Source organism: Nicotiana attenuata, unplaced genomic scaffold (assembly GCF_001879085.1).
Source record: "Nicotiana attenuata strain UT unplaced genomic scaffold, NIATTr2, whole genome shotgun sequence".
NCBI classification, from domain to species: domain Eukaryota; kingdom Viridiplantae; phylum Streptophyta; class Magnoliopsida; order Solanales; family Solanaceae; genus Nicotiana; species Nicotiana attenuata.
The window spans coordinates 279274-304968 of record NW_017671078.1 but is presented as its reverse complement, the minus strand read 5'-3'; the positions used below and the strand labels follow the sequence as shown (position 1 = coordinate 304968).

The following is a 25695-nucleotide window of genomic DNA, read 5'->3' as shown; positions in this document are numbered from 1 at the left end:
CGTGCAAAAAGGCTAGAATTCATGGGAGAAAGAAGAAGAGAAAGCGCCCAGCCTGAGCAGAGTAGCAGAGTCGTGCCACGACTATAAATAAGGCGCTTGTTGGGAGGCAACCCAACATGTATATCTTTTAGCTATTGATTAATTTTTTTTTAGTGTCAAGTTTTGTGTTGTTTTTGTTTTGCAGAGTAGGGGAAGTCTGAGTACCCAAAGTTGAAGCTGAGGAGCATGTTTGAGCTTAAGTGTGGGGTCGTCCCGACCCTTAATATTGAGGATCATGTCCGAGCTAGGCCCGAGAGGGTCTCAGGGAGTATTTCTCACCCTTGTTTTAATATTTCTCTATGATCATGCATCGAGGACTATGCATAATATAAGTGTGGGGTGGAAAAACTACTTTCTGAAGTGTAATTGTATAAAACTATTTTTTAGTTTTTCTTTTAGAACTCGTAGTAGACATAGTCTAGGTTTTAAAATAAAAATAAAATAAAATAAAATATAACAAAAAACGAAAATTAAAAAAAAAATTGAGAAAAAGTTCGGACGTTTCCCGACGATGGATCTTTTGGAGAATTTTCTTGAGGGATAAAAGTCCGATTTAAAAACACCAAAACGATTTTTGTTTTCCTTTTATATTTTTTTTTATTTTCTAATTTTTTTAGAATAGCTAGGTAGTATTCCTTGGTTTTTTTTTAGGCACCGGTTCTTTTCCAAGGGTGTAGCTCGAACCGGGCACTTTATTAGTTTCTTTTTAGGAGTAGTTTAGGAAGAAACTGAGTCGCTCTGAGATACTCATTGACATGATTGATGTTGGCACATTAGGCTATGACATACATTCTGTTTTCCCGTGTACTTGGTTTGAATTGTGAAGCCTAAGTAAAGTAAATAGCCTATTTTGTGATGCCTTTTCTCAGTTGTTTGACTTGTATGCCACATAGTGCAATATTGCTTAAATTTCTCAATTATGTGTGCTTGCTTGACTTGAGAGTTGAACAAAACCGTCTTGATTGAGTCATGTGCAATGTGTGTGTGAGGAATTGTGATTTTATATGCTATCATGTGTAGTCTAGAACTTGCCCCGTGTGTTAATTGAAGCAAAATTGTAAGTGTGCTAATCTAGGAGATGACGTAGGCATTTTCTTGCTTGATCATGGATGTGCTTGTCACATAAAAATAAAATTTTCAGTTGCTAGCCCCTTTGAGCCTATAGACCTTTCTTTTGGCACCCACATTACAAGCCATACCCCTATTTTATTCTTAATTTGATATTGACTGAACCTGTACCTCCTAAGGCACTTAGTCGCTAAAAGAAGTAAGGTTAGAGATTGAGGAGTAGCTTTCGAGTGGAACCATGGAAGGGCCCATTGGTGCACTAAAGTTAAAATCAAAGGTCACTAGCCGATGAACTTTATTGTATGGAGTGTGTGAAAAAGAAAAAAGAGAAAGGGAAAGAAAAATTTAAAGAAAAAAAATGATAGTGAAAGTATGTAGAAAACGCCTCCAATTCTTAATAATTTGTGCTAGTGGGAGTATAGAAGTGCTTGAGTGAACGTAAGGGCTATGTTGTATATGGAAAGTTTGGTTGAGAAGAGTATGTGCTTGAATTGTAAATGTAGTGTATTAAAGTGCTTAGGAGGGTTAGCCACTATTCCTAAATGTATCTTACCCGTCCCTTAGCCTACATTACAACCTTAAAAGTCCTAATTGATCCTAGATTTGGCTAGCTTAAATTAGTAGAGATATACACTACGGGCAAGCTTATGGTACGACCACGGGATGCATATGAATTCTTTGTGAGAGTGAGTGAATTTGGTTCAATTGTGTGATGTCCTTAATCTATATTCAAAAGCATATTTGAATGTGAGGACCAATTTATATTCACTCTTTTGTTTGTTGGTGAGGGCACATGATCTCATGAATGATTGGTAATGTGTAAACTTTCTTGTTGGGTAAGTGCATGAATTGAGGATGTTTAGTGGTTGCAAGTCGACTTTTGAGGTTGGGTGGTGACAAATAGGTTGTTGGAATTGATTGAAGTGAAATATTATACTTGGGCATGCTTAGACGGGAACAATGTGAATTTTTGTGTGTTCATGCTTGTGTGCCGGAATTGATCATAGTCTAGGGTATAGTGTGTGGGTAAAAGTTTAAAGTACTCCTCTATAATTGATACTTGTACGTAGTTGGGGGGGGGGGGGGGGGGGTTTATTAGATAGTCCCATTGCTCGAGGACGAGCAACGTTTAAGTGTGGGGTGTTGATGATAGGCTATAATTACGTATTTTAGTCGATTATTACACTCAAATTTACTGCACTTTGATTGAGTTTGAGCTTTAATCGCTAGTGTCTTGCACTAACTGTGTGTTTTATGCCTTGTAGGAGTGATTTCGAGCTATATAGATGTTATGGAATGAATTCAAGTGATTTGGAGCTTTGAAGTCCGAGTAAAAGCTCAAGGAATTAAGCCGGAATCGTGTTTGGGGGTCAACGGATGATAGTTAGAGCGAACGAAGAATCGAGTAGGCATATTGCGTACTGTCTAGTAAAATGGATATAACTTTTTTCTCAGAACTCCATTTGGTCTCCACAATATATGGTTGGAAAGCTAACTCAAAGGGCTACAACTTTCATATTTTACGTTGTTCCAAATTCCAAATAGAACGAGGCAAAACGCGCAAGATTTTAGCCAAAACGAACGAAACCGGGAAAAAAGGGCCAGTTGGGCGCCACAGGCAGTGCCTGGCGCCACCTGTGGCGCCAAAAACAGTATGCACAAATATTTGGGCGCTATAGAGGGCGCCTGGCGCCGGGCTGGGCGCCGGTGACGTGAAATGTGTCCTATTTCGCCCGGGACAAGGTTATTTCGGCCCTAGACCTACCAACACGTATAAAAGCAAGACTAAACCTATTTTTGAAAGGGGAGACGCCACTTTGGAGTAAAAACACACACGGGATCATGAGGAAGCGGAGAATTCTCAGTTTTCTTCATCTTTTTCTAGTATTTTCAATTGATTCAACAATGATGCAATTGTTTGATTACATCATGAGTGGCTAAACACCCATTGTTCTGGGGTTGTGATTTAGCCATGAATATTGTTGTTTGATATTAGCTTGACCTTGATTATAATTCACCAACATATGGTTGTTTCTTCAATTCTGTGTTTAATTGCTTAATTGTCTGGCCAGCAGTTAGGTTCTATTTACTATCTATGCTATGCTTGGGAAAGTCGTGTTTAGATTAGAGAAGAATTGAAGAGAGCATGATCTTAACCCTTAGGGGGAGCGGATTTGTGGTTAGGATAGGAATATACCTAGTCACCATGCTTAATTAAATATCGTGATCTTAATGCGTTCTTAATAGATTGATTTCATAGGAATATAGGCGTTAATCTATTGAGAATAGGTGAGTAGTACTTCGGGAGAAGGCTATGAGAGCATTTATCGATTAATTAGCAACCATGAGTGAATTATATGAAAGGGAGAGTTAGTTAGAAAACAATACGATTGATACTTGTCTCTACTAAATACACAACAATCAATTCGTTACTTGATAATTTAGTTATTATTTAGAATTGTAGTATAATATAATCATCTTATTGGACTTTGCTTTTAGCTAGATTGAATAACAATTTTAGTGATTTAGTGAGTAGTTTACACAAGTCTCTGTGGGTTCGACACTCAACTTATCATTATATTACTTGTCGACCACGTATACTTGCATGTGCGTTTGGGAGCAACAGTTACTTTAGAAAAATCGGAAAAAACCTTTGAGGAAAAGAACAAAAAGCTCATAATATACACAGATCTAATACAGATCTAAAAGAAATCGAAAAATCTTAAGATTTAGGGTTTCAGAGAACCCAGAGAAGATGAGAAAACCTTAAAATGTTATCGATTTTAGCCGGAAAAGTCATAGATCTTACTCGAACGGCCGGAGGTGGCCGGAAAATGGCATGAAGGACCATGGGTAGGAATTGAACTGCTCCAGGTTCACCTGAGGACCTCAGAGTAGTGTCAAACCGGCGTGGGGTGAAGCAGAGGCCAGGAGATGATGAGAGGCCATTGTTTTCGGCGAGGGAGGTGGCCGGAGGAGGTGGACAGGGTCCATCGGAGAGGAGGGGAGAAGGGAAGGTTCTAGAGAGAACCAGAGATAGAGAGAGGGAGATAGAGAGACCGGTTGAGAGAGAATGAGAGGGGGGAATGAGAGAAGGGGTAGTCATTAGGGGCTTAAATTAGGAAGGGGCTGATCTGGACCGTTGACTCAAAATAATCAACGACTCAGATGGAATGGGGATTGGGCCGGGTAGGATAGGGTATTGGGCTTGGGGTCTGGTGGGTTATTTAATTTGACTAGGTTTAATTAGGCTATAATTTAAATAAGAATGGCTAATTGTTAAAGACCCATCGAAATTATATAAATAATTAATAATAATAGCTAATAATTAGATAAAATAAAATTGAAGCTAAATAGGTGAAATTAAGGTAATTAACTAACATTTACAATATAAAATGACTGCTTATTGAATTAAAATAGCATAAAGTGTACAATTAGGCTATAATTGCAAAATTATTGTAATTATAGCCAAACAATGCCAAATTGGCTAATTTGTGAAATAATTAAATCCTAATAGGATAAAAAATGATATATTGAGCTAAGAAATACTCTGAAATTACTTGTAATATAATTTATAAATAGTTATTGGATATAAAGTATTGAATAAATTAGAAAATAAATTGATAATAATATGGAAAATTATGGAAAAATACCAATTATTATAAAAAGTGATTTTGAAGATATATATGCAAATTTAAAAATAGTTTGAGGAAAAATTGGGTATCAACAATTAGGAACGATTTGGTGAAGGATCTGTGAGAAAGAAGGAGAAAGAAGGGACCCGCCTTTTAATTTATTTTTTTTACGTACGCGCTTATAAGTTTTTTATTTCTTATTTTCTTGCCACATCAGCTATTAGGATTGAAAATGATTAAAGAAACACCTGTTTAATTTGTTCAATCGAGTTTTTGGGACAATTTCGGAAGGGACATTACGTATTTTCCCTAAACAGAACTACAACTTTATGTGATTTTCCACCATGCATCACTTTATTAATTTAACTTTTTTTCTTGCACTTCTTTCCAAACCGAGAAAATTGGAAGTTAGAAAGACCTAATTAACCATAATGGGCTTTTTAGCTTGGTGAAATTTAAGGAATTTTTACATTCCTATATACTATTTCAAACTTTATACCCTCTTAATTTAATTACATAGGCATATATAATTTACCAATTATGTACATTTTAGAAATTTAATTAGAATCAATTAACTCCTATAATCTCTCTAACGTACATATCCCACTCCCCCCACGTTTTTCTCTCCATACACCTCACGTTTATGCACTTTCTTACTCCATTAACGCCCGCCTTTCATTTTTTTTCAAATTTCTCTCTCAATTTTTCATAACTCTAGCTCTAAATCCTACCAAAATAGTAGCTGCTACTGATTTTCCTTCCCTTTCAATGAAGAAGAAAGCAATTCCGAAGATTAGCCCTAAAAAATCTAATTTTGGTGATATTCCAACATTTGATTTGGGCGTTTTCTCACAGGATTCACCAAAAAAAGCAGTGAAATCGGCACATGAAAAAGTAGGGACAAAGTCCAAGCTTTCCCCTCGTGAAGCTAGGGCAGAAGCTCGAACAAAACTTAAGCATGATAGGGATGCTGGTGAAGCTTCGACATTTGTTAAATCGGTAAAGCGGAAGGGCAAAGAAATTGCTCGCGAGGATGATTTCGTCGAAGAAGAAGTTATCCCCGAAAGCTGAAAAAAAAGTCAGAGTTTCTCCTTCTGTGAAACCTTCAAAAAAGAAGAAGGTTCAAAAATCTCCAAAACCTATACCCAAACAGACATTGGAGAAGGTAAAATTTCAGTAATTAATTTTGATTTTTTTTAAAGTTAAAAAATTTGTTCTCATTCCCATGAATATACATATCTTTCATTTTTTATATTTGTAGAAATTTTGTCTATATTTTGTATATTCATTCTAGGTTATTAAAATTTCTACATTTCCTTGTAAATTGTAGATTTCTTGTATATTATTGTAAATCATTTTGTTAGGGAATGTACTACATGATTTAGTTGGTTTTATTGATTATTATTTGCTCTATTTTGTAGATGTTAGTTTTATTTTCTGTAAAAATTTTATATATTATGTGTAGTTGTCACTTTATAACTTCTTGCTCTAAACATAATTTTATCAGTGCATTTGTAGCTTCAATGTAGTCAGTGTTATATATGTTTACTAATTTTGTAACTTACTTGTATGCAATGTATTAGTGTCTCTCTAATTGTAGCTAAATTGTAGTAGAAATATTTTTATTTTATTTTATGTTATTCAAACAAGTTTTATTAACTTACTGCTTCTTTTAGTGCAGAATCGAAGATTTTTTGCACCACATCATGTTGATTATGGCATCACTAGGTTCCAGACATTATTTGACCTTGTTGTTCCTGGCCAAATCAAGGTGTAATTGTCTGTAAATGGGTTAAAGTTGTTTAAGAAGACATGTTTTGGGCATTTTCTTTCCCTGCCCAAAATATGTATCCAAAATCAAGCAATTCACCTTCTCATGAATTTAATGCATTTGATTCTGATTTTTTTTCAGCAGAGATAAAGGGGGAGAGGCTGAACTTTGGGTTGAGGGAGTTTTCCCTTATCACTGGCCTTAGATGTTATACTGAAGTGACGGACTTTGGTTACCCAACTAACTATGACAGTAAAATAATGAGGAGCTATTTTCCAAATAAGGAAAAAGTTGAGAAGTCATACTTGAAAGATATTGTAACTAGCCGTAGTTGGGTGAATGATAAGGATACAGTCAAGCTTTGTATTCTCTATCTGATAGAATTCTTCATCTGTCCTTCTGCAAAAGATAATTTATGTTTGATAGACCACTATAAGTTCTACTTGGTGGACTCGGGGCAATATGCGAATTATGCATGGGGTATCGATGCTTATGATCAATTGCTTCTGTCTGTTAGGCGCAAGCTCAACCCTTCTGTGCATTGTATCACATTTGAGGTTTTGCACTCGCTATGCAAATATGGTTGTATGAGTGTTGCTCTACAATCAACACTGATATAGCTACAAGGGTTGGTAATTCGATCCCCCGCATACTTAATTGGACAGCTAGTAAGGACAAGATATGGTTATCTGCATTGGAAGATAGGATGATCAATCCATCATGGATCAAGGTAAATGTTTTTTACTTCTGGACATACAATTTAATACAAATTATCTACATATTTTATACATATTGTGACTAGGTACCTCACATTTTTTTCACTCAGTTCACCAACTTACTTGAAGCCCCAGAAGAGCTTTCAAGAATCACTTTGCTAGACAAAGTTGAATACATACTTGAAGAAGCTAAAGAAGAGGCCGAGCATCCGACAGATGATCCATCTCCATCTAGACATAAGCAGGCAATGGGAATAGATGACAAAAAAGCTATTGTGAAACAAATAAAAAAATTATAAATAGATGTTGATAAGGTAACATATATACATAATCCTAGCTGGTTTCTTTAATTTATGTTATGCAAATTATTTTGTTAACTCTTTCTATTTAATATGTAGGTGGGTTCAGACCTTGGAACCTTCAAGAAAGAGGTATACCTATTCTTGTTTTTTAGTCTTCTTTATATATATATATATATATATATATATATATATATATATATATATATATATATATATATATATATATATATATATATATCTGTATATGTGTGTGTGTGTGTGTGTAAAGATATATTATAACAATATTTTGTTCTTTTGATTTTTGAAGAACTAGGTAGCATTCGACACCTACTCAATGATTCCATCAAGTCTTTTTCGAAGGCTACAAACAGTCAAAAGGATAAGAAAATAGATGATAAGGTTTGATTCGGAATATATTCTGTTTGGGCAAAAAATTTTACCATGTCTATGTTTCTATTATCATTCATAAAGTATATAGCCTAACAAATTATGCTTGCAGTTTACTGGCAGTTCTACGAAAAATGATGAGCATTACAAAGAAAAAAACAATCAACACAATCGGGCAATAGTGATAAACAAGTGTTTGCCAGCAGCAGTAAAACATGTATCTTAACAATTTTAACACAATTATTCTTTATTATATCTACAATATTTCTACATTATACCTACATTATATCTACATTAATCTATATATAGCCTAAATTACCAACAGATAATCTACATTATATTTTCAATTGCTTTCTTAGCTACAGGACAAATGAATGACATTCAAATTGAGGAGAATGTTGTTGTAGGTGTTGACTTATCTTCCCAATTTCAAGTGGCATTGGATGAAGAAATTGCAGGTATGATTTAGTACATTTTATCAACACATTTCACAATACATATTTCATCTCAGCTATAGGATAACATTTCAACAAATTTACTACAACTAAACTACAATTTTTCTGCCGTGTTGTTTCTGTTTGCTATAAATTATCTACAATTTTATTAAGTTGGACACATTTATTGTAACAGAGAATGAAACTATGCATGTGGACTCCCCAAAACAGGATTCTAAAGTTGGCATACAAGGAGATCACTTAAATGAGGAGAAGGAGACTACGTATTTGGAATCTCTCATTCAACAAGCAAACGTTATACAACAAGGAGACGATTTCTCTCAATATTTAAGTGGTATTATATGTTACGATATAATTGTAGGAAAAGAACAACAGGTTTTATATATGTTTCAATTTTCCAAAAAGAACTGATTCAACCAACATACAATTTTGTTCTTTTGTTTTAAATTTTGAAGGTGAACCAGCCGACTATATCAATCGGACAATGACTCCAGGTCTGGAAAAAGGGAAGTAACACTTGATGATTTTGAGCTGCCAGAGAACTTCTCCCAGATTGTTAAGTTCGGTGAGCTTAATGAAGATGAAACAACACCTGTGCATCAAGGAAGGACAAGGCAGCCTGGAAAGCATGCTAGATCCCCCTTTCTCCCTTATTACAGTTCTGGGGGAAGCACTTCTATTGGACCTCCAATTTTCCTCATCAAGCATCCATTTACTGGGGTTATTGGCGATGATGTTGATCCTGACTTGTTGGAAGAATTCAATAAGTGGTTATACTCTAGTACCGACACGGTGTCAAAGAGGTTAGATTATACAACATTTCATATTATCGAGTGCATACAATTTTTTGATTTACATTTGAGACTACATAGCAATTGAACTTGCTATGTGTTTTAATAGGAGGAAGGCGCCTTATTCTATAAAAGATAACCAGCTCAAGCCGTGGTATGATCTTGGAGTGGAGAAAGTTTATAAAAAGGAGTGGTTATATACTTTGGCACATCCCGGCCAAGTCCTCAACGACACCGTACACACGTACCCCAACTGAATTTAGTGATTAGTTGTAGTATACTGTTATTTTAGAATTCTGTAGTTTTTTGGTTTGAAAATTGTAGTTAAATTGTATGAAGCATTGAGAAATAATGAAATTTGTTTTTTTGCAGCATATTGATGTCATTTTATACTATTTTAAGAATAGAGGAAAGTAAGATCCTCAAAATAAAACATGATTTACAACAACTGATTGTATTTTCAAGACTAGAATTGAACAAATTTAGCAGAGGTACATTAACGCTCCTGCTGATAAGAAGCTTGTTGTAGTCAAACCCTAGGACGTCATATTAGAATACATATTAGGGTACAGGTTACTTGCAAATATTGCATGGGATCAAGTTGATTTTGTGATTATGCCCATAAACATTGTGGAGAAATTTCATTGGTTGTTGGTTGTGTTTGACATTACCGATAGGGTTCTATATGTTTATGATTCTATGGTCTCTTCACGAAATCATACCCTTGTTGAATCTACTGTCAACAAGTTTGCTGTTATGATCCCCCTCTACTTGTCATGCACTGGCTTCTATGGCAAGCGTCCAGACATCAACTACAAGAACACAAAGGCTTACATTGAAAAAGGTGTTACTGACCCTCTTGGCATTCAGTGGTTGGTCGGTGAGATACCCAGCAAAAATTAGGATCACTGTATGAAAAAACTGCCCTATTATTCCTTCTATCTATTTAACACATTGTATTTTACACTGAATGCTAAATCTTTTCCCCTATTATTTTTTTGCAGTGACTGTGGTGTATATGTGGTGGCATTTGCAGAATATGTCAGTATTGGAGAGCTATCGATTTCAAAGGAAGACCTTTCTGATATTGATCTACACCGTAGACGCTATGGAGCGTTACTTTGGGATTATGCTAGGAAAAAGCAAGAGCTTGGTTCCATTAATGAAAGTGAGGTGACTGGAAGATTAGCAAGAAGAAAAGGTGTACCAGCTGTGAACGAGAGAACACAAGTCCGGAAAAAAATGAATTAGTTGCCCTTCTCAGTACAAAAAATGTTGTTAAGATGTTTAGCTGTAGTTGGTTTGTAGTAAAGTTGTAGACAAAATGTTAACGAAGAACAAGTCAGCTGCAATTTATTTGTGATACAGTTGTTTTACCTTTTTGTTTTGTTATTTTGTCCAGAAATTTGTACTACTTGGAATAGAAAATAATTGTGGCTTTTTTTTTGGTTGAAAGTTGTTAGTACTTGATCTCGATATTGTCCTTATATAATTTCTTTACATTTTAACAACAATTATGTCTACAACTATTATACAAAAAAAAACATAATCCATTTAATTTAACGCAGTGTTGTGAGTAAATGCTGAAAAGTAATAAACAAACTCAGTATTTGAACAAAACAATTACAAACCTATTGCATTAAGAGTTGAAATCTTTTTATCAAACATTTCATGTCTAACAGAAATAAAAACTTTATTCAAATTGGCAACACAATTGCAACTTCCTATGTCTTAAAGGACAGATTATCATCAACACTACTCAGGAAAATAAAATTGTCACTGTATCAGTTTTTATTTCCTTTTGGGAACATTCTTACAAGATCTTTTATTATGCCCTTCTACGCCGCAGTTTCCACATGACACCTTGTACTTCTTTGAATTTACTTCACCATATGGTTTGTATCTTTGCTTTTGCGGTCTTCCTGACTGTCTTTTCCCAGTAGGTGGCATTATAACTTCTTCAGCTATATGTAGTGGCATATTCCATTTGCTTTCGCCAGACAGCGGGTCTACTAGTATTTTATAAGTATTCAAAAGACTCTCCCTCGTGTAATAAGGAGAACAATAGTTTTCATAAGACTCGCTACTGTGCCTCAAAGCTGCCAAAGCATGTGGACAAGAAAGTTCATCAAGCTGGAATTGTCAACAAGTACATCTCTTGTTTTGAAGGCAAACAATGAAGCGCTTCACACCATCCATCACAATATGGATGTGATCTGTGGAAACCCTCACCGACAATTTTATTACAAACACAAAACAAGTTGTCGGCAACAGATACATAAATAAAATAACTACAATTATTCAAAAAAAATTCTACAATTAATAGTATATATTTAGTTTGATGGAATCAATGATCTGATGTTACTACTATAGCTTACTCTCATCTTATGCGATAATGTGTTGTTGTCCCCCAACTCTTTGTTGTATTTTTTCCCAAGGTATGTGTAACGACCCGGCTGGTCATTTTTGGAAATTACGCCCCGATCCCCCATTAACTGCTTCCCCTAAGTTCATTCCTGCTTTTTTGGTTCGCCGGGACGTTCGGTGTTGGGATTCGGAGTGTTTTGGGACACTTAGTCCCTAAATGAGAGCTTAAGAGTTGAAAAATGGTCCGCAATCGGAACAGTGTGAAGACGACCTCGGAATGGAAATCTGATGGTTCCGTTAGCTCCGTTAGCTGATTTCAGGGTTGGGAGCGTGTTCGGAATGTGTTTTGGAGGCTCGTAGCTCATTTAGGCTTGAAATGCCGAAGTTTGAATTTTTGAAGTTTCCGGTCCGATAGTGAGTTTTTGATCCGAGGGTCGGATTGGAATTCCGGAAGTTGCAGTAGCTCCGTCATGTCATTTGGGATGTGTGTGCAAAATTTCAGGTCATTCGGGCGCGTTTGGTTAGGTTTTTGATCGAAAGTGCGTTTTGTTGGAATTTGAAGTTCTTAGGCTTGAATCTTTGATTTAATCGGGTTTCCAGTGTTGTTTTAGGTGTTTTAAGGATTGGTACAAGTTCGAATAAGGTATTAGGTGGTATTGGTGCTTTTGGTTGAGGTCCCGGGGGCCTCGGGATGATTTCGGGTGGTTGACAAAAAATTTTGAAGTTGAATGAATTGCTGAAGGTTCTGTCATCTGGTATTTCCACTTCTGCGGCTTGGGAGGCGCAGAAGCGAAGCTGCAGAAGCGGCTAGACCACCGCAGGAGCGAAATTCGAGTGCTTCTTCAGTTTCCGCAGGTGCGGAAGTTTAACAGCAGAACCGGTTATGCACCTGCGAGATGGTAGTCGCAAATGCGGTCCTTGGAATTTTGTTTGAAACCGCAGAAGCGGTAATGAATCCGCATAAGCGGCAACCGCAGGTGCGGTGAAGGGCCGCAGAAGCGGAAATCTTGACTTTAATGAAGAACCGCTGAAGCGGCTCGTGGTCCGCAGAAGCGGTCTCTTGTCCGCAGAAGCGGAAACCCCTAGACAGAAATAGAGATGTCGAGGGTTTGAGTTCATAAGTTGCAAAAATCAATTGAGAGCTCGGTTTAAGGCGATTTTGAGTGGGATTTGAAGTGAAGATCATTTGGTAATGTTTCCTTGGTCCCTTCTTGTTATATTTCATCATTTTATAGTTAAATACACCATTGGAATTCGAATTTAGGATCAAAAATTGGAAGAAACTTCATAGACCTAATTATTGAGTTTTGAGTGGGCAATTGACCTCCGATTTGGAAGATTTTTATATGGTTAGACTCGTGAGAGTACGAGGGTTCTGAAAATGTAAAAATTATTTGATTCCGAGATGTTGGCTAGAGGGGCGTTTTGGTCATTTTACCTATTTCTGCGCCCTAGCTGTAAATTTAATAGTGGAATCAGTTGTTTGCAATATTACTTACGATATGTAATTGAATTGAATAGATTTGGACCATTTGGAGTCGGATACTCGTGGCAAAAGTGTGATTTCGAGTTGATTTTGGTGCCGATTCGAGGTAAGTGGCTTGTCTAACCTTGTGTGGGGGACCTTTCCCCTTAGGATATGATATGTGGTAATTGAGTGCCTTGTACGTGAGGTGACGAGCGCGTACTTGAGCTAATTGTTGAAAAATCCGGTTTTTACTTAAGATATTGAGACTGAGTTTCCTTCATATTTGCCTTGTTTTACTTGCAGTTATAACCTGTGTTAGATTAGAAAAGCATGTTTAGTTGATTTAACTTGCCTAATTGTTTAAGTTGCCTTGACTGTATTACGTGAAGCATGCTAGGCTAGCACTACCTGATGTTTGTCTTTGTACTTCATTTCTGAATATCTTCTGGTTGTGGTTGTGCATTTACATTGGGACTACGATTGTGGGATTCTGGTAGCTCCCTCTCCCCCCCCCCCCCCTTGTTTGTTTACTTTGGGACTGCGGGTTCGATTCCCGATAGATCCCCCTGCACATTTACTTTGGGATTGCGGGTTAGATTCCCGATATATCCCCCTGTACATTTACTTTGGGACTGCGAGTTAGATTCCCGATAGATTCCCCCCCTGCACATTGATAGTTGGACTGCGGGACGGTATTCCGGGAGATCCTCCGGATATACACATATGATGGACTACGGGACGGTATCCCGGGAGATCTACTAGACAGTTGAGAAAAAGGGCTACAGGACGGTATCCTGGGAGACCCTCATTGTTATCATTGGTATTGGGCTGTGTTTACTCTGTGTTTATTCTGTACTCGTGTAGTTGTTATAGCCTCGTTGACTTGTCTTATCTCACTGCTGTACCTATTATATCTGTCAGATTTTTATATTGTTAAATTATTATTATTATATTTTGTCTCAGTAGGGCCCTGACCTTCCTCGTTACTACCCAACCGAGGTTAGGCTTGGCACTTACTGAGTACCGCTGTGGTGTACTCATGCCCTTCCTGCGCATGTTTTTCATGTGCAGATCATCCAGGTACCTCTACTCAGGCGCACTATCACTGAGGCGGGAGGGCTATGGAGACTTCAAGGTAGATCTGCTGCGTCCGCAGACCGACGAGTCTCCCTCTTATTCTATCTTTAGTACTTAGTTTTCCTTCTTTCGGTTGTTAGAAATTCTGGAGTTTGGAACATTTACTATACGCTTCTGTAGCCTGTGTTGCCCGTGAGTTTCCGGGTTTTGGGAATTGTTTTAGACTTGTGATATTGAGTCGTACTTAAAAAGCGGCATTCAGTACAGTTTTCCTTTAGATATTTGATTTGATTTTTCTCTATTTTTCTGCAATTACTATATTTCCGCAATGTTAGGCTTACCTGGTCATGGGGACCAGGTGCCGTCATGACATGTTCACGGTTGGTGAACTAGGGTCGTGACAAGTTGGTATCAGAGCTCTAGGTTCATAGGAGTCACGGAACACAGGCCGGTTTATTAGAGTCTCGCTGATCGGTACAGAGACGTCTGTGCTTATCTACGAGAGGCTATGTAACTGTTTAGGAGAAATCTTCATTTCATTTGAATTCCTTGTCGTGCGATATTTCGAACATCAATTCTAAACTTCTGACTTCTATTCTCTCACAGATGGTGAGGACACGTGCTACTCGTGATGATCAGGCACCCGCGCCCCCTCCTGCAGCCGTCAGAGGCCGGGGCCGGGGGAGAGGTCGAGGATGTGCACGTGGTGCAGCCAGAGCACCTGCGCGAGCTGCCGCCGAGGTACCACCAGCAGATCCAGCCGGAGCCCAGGCACCTGGCACACCTACTACTGCCACTACTACTCCAGCGCTCCAGGAGACTTTGGCTCAGTTCATGAGCATGTACACCACTTTGGCTCAGGCGGGGTTGCTTCCCATTGCTGCAGCCACATCCCAGGCCGGGGGAGGAGCACAGACTCCCGCCGTCCGCACTCCTGAGCAGCGAGTGTAGGTTGAGCAGGCTCCCGAGATTATTCTGGCACCGCCTGCAGCGCTAGTTCAGCCCGAGGATGGGTCAGCTGCTTCAGAGGACGAGCAGCGCAGACTTGAGAGGTTCAAGAAGTATGATCCCCCAGTGTTCAGTGGATTAGCATCAGACGATGCCTTGGGATTTCTAGAGGATTGTCATCGTATTCTTTGCACTATGGGCATAGTGGAGTCCAGCGGGGTTTCTTTCACTGCTTTTCAGCTTCGGGGAGCTGCCTATGACTGGTGGCGCACTTATGAGATAGACAGTCTAGTCGAGGCTGCTTCACTGACTTGGACCCAGTTCTCGGACATGTTTATGAGAGAGTTTGTTCCCCAGAGCCTCAGAGATTCATGGCGCGTAGAGTTTGAGCACTTGCGCCAGGGTGCTATAACAGTTTCAGAGTATGCCATCCGTTATACCAGGTTGGCCAGGCACGCACCGGCTTTGGTTGCTACAGTTCGAGAGAGAGTTCGCAGGTTCATTGAGGGCCTTATTCCGCCCATCAGGTCTAGCATGGCTCGAGAGTTGGAGATGGACATTCCTTATCAGCAGGTAGTGAGCATTGCTAGGAGGATTGAGGGTATGCTCGTCAGGGAGCGAGGAGAGAGGGAAGCCAAGAGGTCTCGAGAGTCGGGCCACTACTCTGGTGCCCGTATCTCATCAGCAGGTCCTTATGGTAGAGGTTATTCTGGTCGCCCTGTACATTCAGCTTTACCAGCAGCCGGCAGTACTCCAGCTCCGCCTACACCACAAGAGCCTTACTATGCGCCTCCAGTTTCTAGCGCGCCTCCTGCGCGGGGTACTTCCAAAGGTCAGTCTAGCAGGCCTAGCCCCAGCCAGTCACAGCCACCGCGCCCTCCCAGAGCTTGCTTCGAGTGTGGTGATACACGCCACATGGTTAGGGACTGCCCCAGACTAGGTAGGGGTGCATCTTCACAGACTACCCAGCCACAGCGTGCTCCTCAGAGTTCTCAGGCTATGGTCACAGCTCCCGCTGCTACCCCACCTGCCCAGCCAGCCAGGGGCGGAGGTAGGGGAGATAGAGGTCGCCCTCGAGAGAGGGGCCGGGCCAGATATTATGTTATTCCTGCTCGTACTGAGGCTGTTGCCTCCGACTCCGTCATTACAGGTATTATTCTGGTTTGTCACAGAGAGGCATCGGTTCTATTCGATCCGGGCTCTACTTACTCTTATGTGTCTTCTTACTTTGCTCCTCATTTGGGTGTGCCTCGGGATTCTTTGAGTGCCCCCGTTTATGTTTCTACTCCTGTGGGAGATTCTCTTGTTGTGGACCGCGTTTATCGGTCATGTTTGGTTACTATTCGTGGTTTTGAGACCAGAGCAGACTTATTATTACTCGGTATGGTGGATTTTGACATTATTTTGGGCATGGACTGGTTGTCGCCCCATTTTGCTATTCTTGATTGTCACGCCAAGACCGTGACGCTGGCTATGCCAGGTATTCCGCGTGTTGAGTGGAGTGGTACTTTAGATCACACTCCCAGTAGAGTTATCTCTTTTCTTAAAGCTCAGCGCATGGTTGAGAAGGGGTGTGCCGCGTATTTGGCTTATGTGAGAGATGTTAGTGTTGATACCCCTTCTGTTGATTCTGTTCCAGTGGTACGGGATTATCCCGATGTATTTCCAGCTGATCTTCCGGGCATGCCGCCTGATAGAGACATTGATTTCGGCATTGATCTGTTGCCGGGCACTCAGCCCATTTCCATTCCTCCGTATCGTATGGCTCCTCCTGAGTTGAAGGAGTTGAAGGATCAGTTGCAGGAATTGCTTGGTAAGGGTTTTATTCGACCCAGTGTTTCACCGTGGGGTGCTCCTGTTTTGTTTGTGAAGAAAAAGGATGGTTCTATGCGCATGTGTATTGACTACCGCCAGTTGAACAAGGTTACAGTGAAGAACCGTTATCCTTTGCCTCGCATTGATGATCTGTTTGACCAGCTTCAGGGCGCACAGGTGTTTTCTAAGATTGACTTGCGCTCAGGTTACCATCAGTTGAAGATTCGGGAGCCAGATATCCCGAAGACTGCCTTCAGGACTCGATATGGCCATTACGAGTTCCTTGTCATGTCATTTGGGCTGACCAATGCCCCTGCAGCTTTCATGCATTTGATGCACAGTGTGTTCAGGCCATATCTTGACTCGTTCGTGATTGTTTTTATTGATGATATTCTGGTGTATTCCCGGAGTCGGGAAGATCATGAGCAGCACCTGAGGACCGTGCTACAGACCTTGAGGGAGAAAAAGTTATATGCAAAGTTCTCAAAATGTGAGTTTTGGCTGAGTTCTGTGGCATTCTTAGGCCATGTGATTTCTAGTGAGGGTATTCGGGTGGATCCGAGGAAGGTAGAGGCCGTGCAGAGTTGGCCCAGGCCGTCCTCAGCTACAGAGATTCGCAGTTTCCTTGGCTTGGCGGGTTACTACCGTCGTTTCGTGGAGGGATTTTCATCGATTGCTGCCCCTATGACTAGATTGACCCAGAAGGGTGCCCCATTTCAGTGGACAGAGGAGTGTGAGGCGAGCTTTCAGAAGCTCAAGACAGCTTTGACTACAGCCCCTATCTTGATGTTGCCTACCGGTTCGGGGTCTTATACTGTCTATTGTGACGCCTCGAGAGTTGGCCTTGGAGCAGTGTTGATGCAGGACGGTAGGGTGATTGCCTACGCGTCCAGACAGTTGAAGATACATGAAAAGAATTACCCTGTCCACGACCTTGAGTTAGCTGCCATTGTTCATGCCTTGAAGATCTGGCGTCATTATTTATATGGAGTGCCTTGCGAGATCTATACTGATCATCGGAGTTTGCAGCACTTGCTCAAGCAAAAGGATCTCAATATGCGTCAGAGGAGGTGGTTAGAGCTGCTGAAGGATTATGACATCACTATCCTATATCACCCGGGCAAGGCCAATGTGGTGGCGGATGCCTTGAGTCGCCGGGCGGAGAGTTTGGGGAGTTTGGCATATTTACCAGCTTCAGAGAGGCCTATGGCGATGGATGTTCAGGCCTTAGCCAGCCAGTTCGTGAGATTGGATCTTTCGGAGCCCAGTCGGGTTCTAGCCTGTGTGGTCTCCCGGTCTTCCCTATTTGACCGTATCAGGGAGCGGCAGTATGATGACCCCCATTTGCTTGTCCTTCAGGACAGGGTCCAGCGTGGGGATGCCAGAGATGTGACCATTGGAGATGATGGAGTAATGAGGATGCAGGGCCGGATTTGTGTGCCCAATGTTGATGGCCTTCGAGAGTTGATTCTAGCAGAGGCCCATAGTTCGCGGTATTCCATCCATCCGGGTGCCGCGAAGATGTATCAGGACCTGAGGCAGCACTACTGGTGGAGGTGGATGAAGAAGGATATAGTTGGTTATGTGTCTAGATGCCTCAACTGCCAGCAGGTGAAGTATGAGCACCAGCGCCCGGGTGGGTTGCTCCAGCAGATAGAGATTCCGGAGTGGAAATGGGAGCGCATCACCATGGATTTTGTATCTGGACTTCCACGGACCTTGAAGAAGTTTGATTCCATTTGGGTTATTGTGGACCGGCTGACCAAGTCCGCTCATTTCATTCCTGTGTGTACCACTTATTCATCAGAGCGGTTGGCGGAGATTTATATCAGGGAGATCGTCCGTTTGCATGGTATTCCAGTTTCTATCATTTCAGACAGAGGTACTCAGTTTACATCGCGGTTCTGGAGAGCTGTGCAGCAGGAGTTAGGCACTCGGGTGGAGATGAGCACAGAATTTCACCCCCAAACGAACGGACAGTCCGAGCGCACTATTCAGATTCTTGAGGACATGCTCCGTGCGTGCGTGATTGAGTTTGGAGCGTCTTGGGATCATTTCTTGCCATTGGCGGAGTTTGCTTATAACAACAGTTATCAGTCCAGCATTCAGATGGCGCCGTATGAGGCTTTATATGGCAGGAGGTGTAGATCTCCGGTGGGCTGGTTTGAGCAGGGCGAGGCCAGGCTATTGGGCACAGAGATGGTTCAGGATGCATTGGAGAAGGTTAAGGTGATTCAGGATAGACTCCGTACAGCCCAGTCTAGACAGAAGAGTTACGCGGATAGGAAGGTTCGTGATGTTTCATATATGGTTGGTGAGCGGGTTCTGCTTCGGGTCTCGCCTATGAAGGGCGTCATGAGGTTTGGAAAGAAAGGGAAGCTGAGTCCGAGGTTTAATGGCCCTTTTGAGATCTTGAGGTGAGTTGGGGAGGTTGCCTATGAGCTTGCCTTACCTCCCAGCTTGGCCGAAGTTCATCCGGTATTTCATGTTTCGATGCTCCGGAGGTATCACGGTGATCCGTCGCACGTGTTGGATTTCAGTTCAGTCCAGTTGGACAAGGATCTATCCTATGTTGAGGAGCCAGTGGCTATTTTGGACAGGTAGATCAGAAAGTTGAGGTCAAAGAACATAGCTTCAGTAAGGGTTCAGTGGCGGGGTAAGCCGGCCGAGGAGGCGACTTAGGAGACCGAGCAGAATATGCGTAGCCAGTACCCTCATCTTTTCACTACTTCAGGTATGTTCTCTATGCTCGTTCGAGGACGAACGAATGTTTAAGTGTAGGAGGATGTAACGACCCGGCCGGTCGTTTTTGGAAATTACGCCCCGATCCCCCATTAACTGCTTCCCCTAAGTTCATTTCTGCTATTTTGGTTCGCCGGGACGTTCGGTGTTGGGATTCAGAGTGTTTTGGGACACTTAGTCCCTAAATGAGAGCTTAAGAGTTGAAAAATGGTCCGTAATCGGAACAGTGTGAAGACGACCTCGGAATAGAAATCCGATGGTTCCGTTAGCTCCGTTAGGTGATTTCGGGGTTGGGAGTGTGTTCGGAATGTGTTTTGGAGGCTCGTAGCTTATTTAGGCTTGAAATGCCGAAGTTTGAATTTTTGAAGTTTCCGGTCCGATAGTGAGTTTTTGATCCGAGGGTCGGATTGGAATTCCGGAAGTTGCAGTAGCTCCGTCATGTCATTTGGGATGTGTGTGCAAAATTTCAGGTCATTCGGGCGAGGTTTGGTTAGGTTTTTGATCGAAAGTGTGTTTTGTTGGAATTTGAAGTTCTTAGGGTTGAATCTTTGATTTAATCGGGTTTCCGGTGTTGTTTTAGGTGTTTTAAGGATTGGTACAAGTTCGAATAAGATATTAGGTGGTATTGGTGCTTTTGGTTGAGGTCCCGGGGGCCTCGGGATGATTTCGGGTGGTTGACGGAAAATTTTGAAGTTGAATGAATTGCTGAAGGTTCTGTCATCAGGTATTTCCGCTTCTGCGGCTTGGGAAGCACAGAAGCGGATAGACCACCGCAGGAGCGAAATTCGAGTGCTTCTTCAGTTTCCGCAGGTGCGGAAGTTTAACCGCAGAAGCGGTTACGCACCTGCGAGATGGTAGTCGCAGATGCGGTCCTTGGAATTTTGTTTGAAACCGCAGAAGCGGTAATGAATCCGCATAAGCGGCAACCGCAGGTGCGGTGAAGGGCCGCAGAAGCGGAAATCTTGACTTCAATGAAAAACAGCTGAAGCGGCTCGTGGTCCGCAGAAGCGGGACCGCAGAAGCGGTCCCTTGTCCGCAGAAGCGGAAACCCCTGGACAGAAATAGAGATGTCGAGGGTTTGAGTTCATAAGTTGCAAAAATCAATTGAGAGCTCGGTTTAAGGCGATTTAGAGTGGGATTTGAAGTGAAGATCACTGGGTAACGTTTCCTTGGTCCCTTCTTGTTATATTTCATCATTTTATAGTTAAATACACCATTGGAATTCGAATTTAGGATCAAAAATTGGAAGAAACTTCATAGACCTAATTATTGAGTTTTGAGTGGGCAATTGACCTCCGATTTGGGAGATTTTTATATGGTTAGACTCGTGAGAGTACGAGGGTTCTGAAAATGTTAAAATTATTTGATTCTGAGACGTTGGCTGGAGGGGCGTTTTGGTCATTTTACCTATTTTTGCGCCCTAGCTGTAAATTTAATAGCGGAATCAGTTGTTTGCAATATTACTTACGATAGATAATTGAATTGAATAGATTTGGGCCATTTGGAGTCGGATACTCGTGGCAAAAGTGTGATTTCGAGTTGATTTTGGTGCCGATTCGAGGTAAGTGACTTGTCTAACCTTGTGTGGGGGACCTTTCCCCTTAGGATATGATATGTGGTAATTGAGTGCCTTGTACGTGAGGTGACGAGCGCGTACTTGAGCTAATTGTTGAAAAATCCGGTTTTTACTTAAGATATTGAGACTGAGTTTCCTTCGTATTTGCCTTGTTTTACTTGCAGTTATAACCTGTGTTAGCTTAGAAAAGCATGTTTAGTTGATTTAACTTGCCTAATTGTTTAAGTTGCCTTGACTGTATTACATGAAGCATGCTTGGATAGTACTACCTGATGTTTGTCTTTGTACTTCATTTCTGAATATCTTCTGGTTGTGGTTGCGCATTTACATTGGGACTACGGATGTGGGATTCCGGTAGCTCCCCCCCCCCCCCCCCTTGTTTGTTTACTTTGGGACTGCGGGTTCGATTCCCGATAGATCCCCCTGTACATTTACTTTGGGACTGCGGGTTAGATTCCCGATAGATTCCCCCCCCCCCTGCACATTGATAGTTGGACTACGGGACGGTATCCCGGGAGATCCTCCGGATATACACATATGATGGACTACGGGACGGTATCCCGGGAGATCCACTGGACAGTTGAGAAAAAGGGCTACAGGACGGTATCCTGGGAGACCCTCATTGTTATCATTGGTATTGGGCTGTGTTTACTCTGTGTTTATTCTGTACTCGTGTAGTTGTTATAGCCTCGTTGACTTGTCTTATCTCACTGCTGTACCTATTATATCTATCAGATTTTTATATTGTTAAATTATTATTATTATATTTTGTCTCAGTAGGGCCCTGACCTTCCTCGTTACTACCCAACCGAGGTTAGGCTTGGCACTTACTGAGTACCGCTGTGGTGTACTCATGCCCTTCCTGCGCATGTTTTTCATGTGCAGATCATCCAGGTACCTCTACTCAAGCGCACGATCAGTGAGGCAGGAAGGCTACGGACACTTCGAGGTAGATCTGCTGCGTCCGCAGACCGACGAGTCTCCCTGTTATTCTATCTTTAGTACTTAGTTTTCCTTCTTCGGTTGTTAGAAATTCTGGAGTTTGGAAACTTTACTATACGCTTCTGTAGCCTGTGTTGCCCGTGAGTTTTCGGGTTTTGGGAATTGTTTTAGACTTGTGATATTGAGTCGTACTTGCCAAGCGGCATTCAGTACAGTTTTTCTTTAGATATTTGATTTGATTTTTCTCTATTTTTTCGTAATGTTAGGCTTACCTGGTCATGGGGACCAGGTGCCGTCATGACATGTTCACGGTTGGTGAACTAGGGTCGTGACAAGTTGGTATCAGAGCTCTAGGTTCATAGGAGTCACGGAACACAGGCCGGTTTATTAGAGTCTCGCTGATCGGTACGGAGACGTCTGTGCTTATCTACGAGAGGCTATATAACTGTTTAGGAGAAATCTATTTGGTTTCAGCAGATGTTGCCTTCAAGATACTCTCATTTCGGTCAGCAACAACACACATATTTGGTTTTTCACCATATGCATATTTGAATTGCTCAAAAAACCACCTCCATGATGCATCATTTTCTGAATCAACAATAGTGTATGCCAGTGGTAATATGCTACCTATCACACATGTGGTAAAAAGAAATTCAATTTCTGTAATATAACTTTAGAGTATACAAAAATACGGACTGATAAACAACTTTATAATAATATTTCTACAATTAATCTACTATACCTGCTGTATCCATTGTGCTAGTTGTTAGCATGATTCCCCTATATGCCGACTTCGAGAAGGTGCCATCAACTACTACAAATACTCCTAACCCTTGATGGACGTACTAAGTGCAACAAATGCATACAAGAAACAGTCATCTTCAGTCTTCTGCAATTTCACTACCGACCCCGAATAAGTCTTCTCCAGAAAATACAAATAACTCGGCAAGCGACTGTAGGAATCAGCAGGATGACCTCTCAAAATTTCCAAAGCCTTTTCCTTTGCTCTCCAAGCTTGCATGTATGTTAAAATCACACCATGATTCGACAACATATCAGTTTGTATGTCTTTTGGTGTGTATATTATCTTAGGATCCACATATTTTGGCATCACCATGTTGCCCACAACCATATCAGTAGGTTTGTGTTGTATGTATGTGTTGTCCATCAAAGAGCATGTGTGCAAGCTGTTGAATTTTCTAACCTTGAACAATGCTGATTCGTTTATGCTGGTGGACTTGAAGTGCCACGTACAATTGTCCCCAACACATACGAGGCAGTAGCTACAACATAAAACAATTAAAAAAATATTATAAAAAATGTAGCTACGAAATACGAGGTTGTTTAAGCACAAAAATCATATATTAAACAATTTATATACAAATAAACTACAATTTGCACTAGACCTTTTCACTCTAATTGAAACTTATTCATGACAGAATAGTGCTTCATTGTACTGACAATTGTTTGCTTGTCTTGGTAAACTTGTCCTACTTCAAAAAACATTTGGGGTATGTTCTGTTATGATGATACTTTCATATTCCACAATTGCTGGAGATGTTGGCCTATCAATCAACTTCACTGTTCCTGATACTTCTCCAATTGTGTTACAATTGCTTGACAATTGTACCACGTTAGACATACGATAATCAGTTGAACCTGCAATCAATTAAAAGAATCTACAATTCAGACCTTTGTATATTTATGTGTTCCATATTTGACAGAATACTTAAATAGACATAACAGTCGAACTACATTTGTTATGTAGTATTATTATAGATAAGTTGTAGAAAATTGTAGAACACGTGAAATTATATTCTACATTATATCTAATTATTTCTACATTATTTTTGCATTTAAAATAATCTATAAATAATGTAGATAAGTTGTAGAAAAATTGTATAACACGAGAAATTGACAAAATATCAGCACTGAAAAAACAGAGCAAAATTGCAATTGTGCTCGAATTTGAGATACTGCATTCCAAATCAAAATCACGCACTGTTATACAGAGCGGATACATTCCTAATTTTTTATTTTTCCTTTTCGTCTCCATATATACTCGAACTCCCATATCATTCCAAATTTCCATTGGAGGACAATTGCAGTTGACAGTGTATTTGATTTCAATAATTTTTGCGGAGGTATCGATCATTGGATGCTCTGCAATTACGGAATTCAATTGACTATAATTTGAATCTTCACTGACTATAATTCCATCAACATCAAAGTCTTTGTATCTTCCAACGCTATCCCAGTGACCATTTAGCTGAAGCATAATCTTTAATTTTGACATTATGTCGCGAATTTCAATACAATTGTAGCTAATTGTTTGCAAAAAAATTTCCAAAACCTTCGACTATGGGAACCAGAGGAAACAGAGAAAACCAAAGAATAAAACTTGATTATCAGAGAAATCGGCGTAATACCAGGAATCTACAAATACAATGGCTTGATTAAGCTGCGATGATTGCGTCGGCAAAATCTCTAAAGAAATATACACAATCCCAAAAATCCCGCGTCTAAATAAGGAAGACTACAGCTGAAAGGATTCTAGTTTAAATAAATGTATATATTTTGTAGGTTAAAGTTGTTTAGGTCGGGTAAATTACTTAACATGGACATTTTGGTAATAAAGTTTGAAAAAGTGCATAGAAATAACTACAATAAGGCAAAGGAACTTCTTTTTTCTCTCGGCGCACGTTAGGTGCTAACTAACCTGCGCCTTCACCGGAAATTGGAGGAAGAGGAAGATCAAAGAAAAACACCAGCAAAACACCAGTGGTAGAAAGGAAATTAACCGACATCATCATGCGAGAGCAAGGAAAACAAACAGCAAAAGCTAAATAGAAAATGCAAGAGGAAGATTTGGATCCGGAAAGTGACAATGACCTAAATTGGCCAGATCTAAGTAGTGCTCGAACTAAATTGGCAAAACCGGTGAGCCCAATCTCGTGAAACCGGTGGTGAGCGCTGGAGCCAAAGGAGTAGCTACACCGATGACTTTCAATTGGTGGTGCAAGTACGAGCAAATCACATAGCAATGGAACAGTAAATGCAAACTTTCCAAAGGAACAAAGAAGTACTGAGATCGACAATGAGAAGAACATGTAAGAGGTAAAACAAGCACAGACTAGAAATGGGGAAGATCCTGGGCAGTCCTGTTTAATGAGAACAAATTTGCAGCTAAGGGTATGAATCTATCCTATATTCCTCCGGTGATATAGGACGGGGAAGTTGTAGTATAATTGCTGGATGAGGACATTGCACAGGAAAATCAGAAGTGGAATCGAGCTATAATCTTGTACGTGGTGGGAAATACTCCAACTATTGGCGCAATTGAGCTATTCATAGCAAGCCAGTGGAGCAAAGTCAGGAAACCTAAGGTACTCTTCCATAACGATGGGAATTTTATAATTTTGATGAATAGCTGTGAGGAAAGGGATGAAGTGATACTGAATGGTTCGTATACTATGAATAGTAGACCAATCATACTTAGACCATGGACGGAAAAATTTGATTTCAATGAGGAACTGCTTAAAACCATACCTCTATGGGTCAAATTTCCTAAGCTACCACTTAACTATTGGAGTAAC

At 40.6% G+C, this 25695-nt stretch overlaps 1 protein-coding gene across 1 annotated transcript; it reads right to left on the bottom strand.

Moving 5' to 3' along the window:
* Positions 1 to 10955: 10955 nt before the first annotated feature.
* Positions 10956 to 11363, bottom strand: LOC109205751. The gene is made up of 2 exons (XM_019368496.1): positions 11318 to 11363; positions 10956 to 11263 (listed from the first exon to the last, which is right to left on the bottom strand). Exons 1-2 carry the CDS (start codon positions 11361 to 11363, stop codon positions 10956 to 10958), a joined length of 354 nt encoding a protein of 117 aa, XP_019224041.1.
* Between the last annotated feature and the right edge of the window lie 14332 nt (positions 11364 to 25695).

Bases quoted from the DNA above. Each gene is read 5' to 3' on its own strand.
- LOC109205751 (XM_019368496.1), bottom strand. From the start codon at position 11,363: ATGGATGGTGTGAAGCGCTTCATTGTTTGCCTTCAAAACAAGAGAT. The intron at 11,264-11,317 runs GTACTTGTTGAC...ATGCTTTGGCAG, and splicing joins TTGCCTTCAAAACAAGAGAT to CTTTGAGGCACAGTAGCGAG.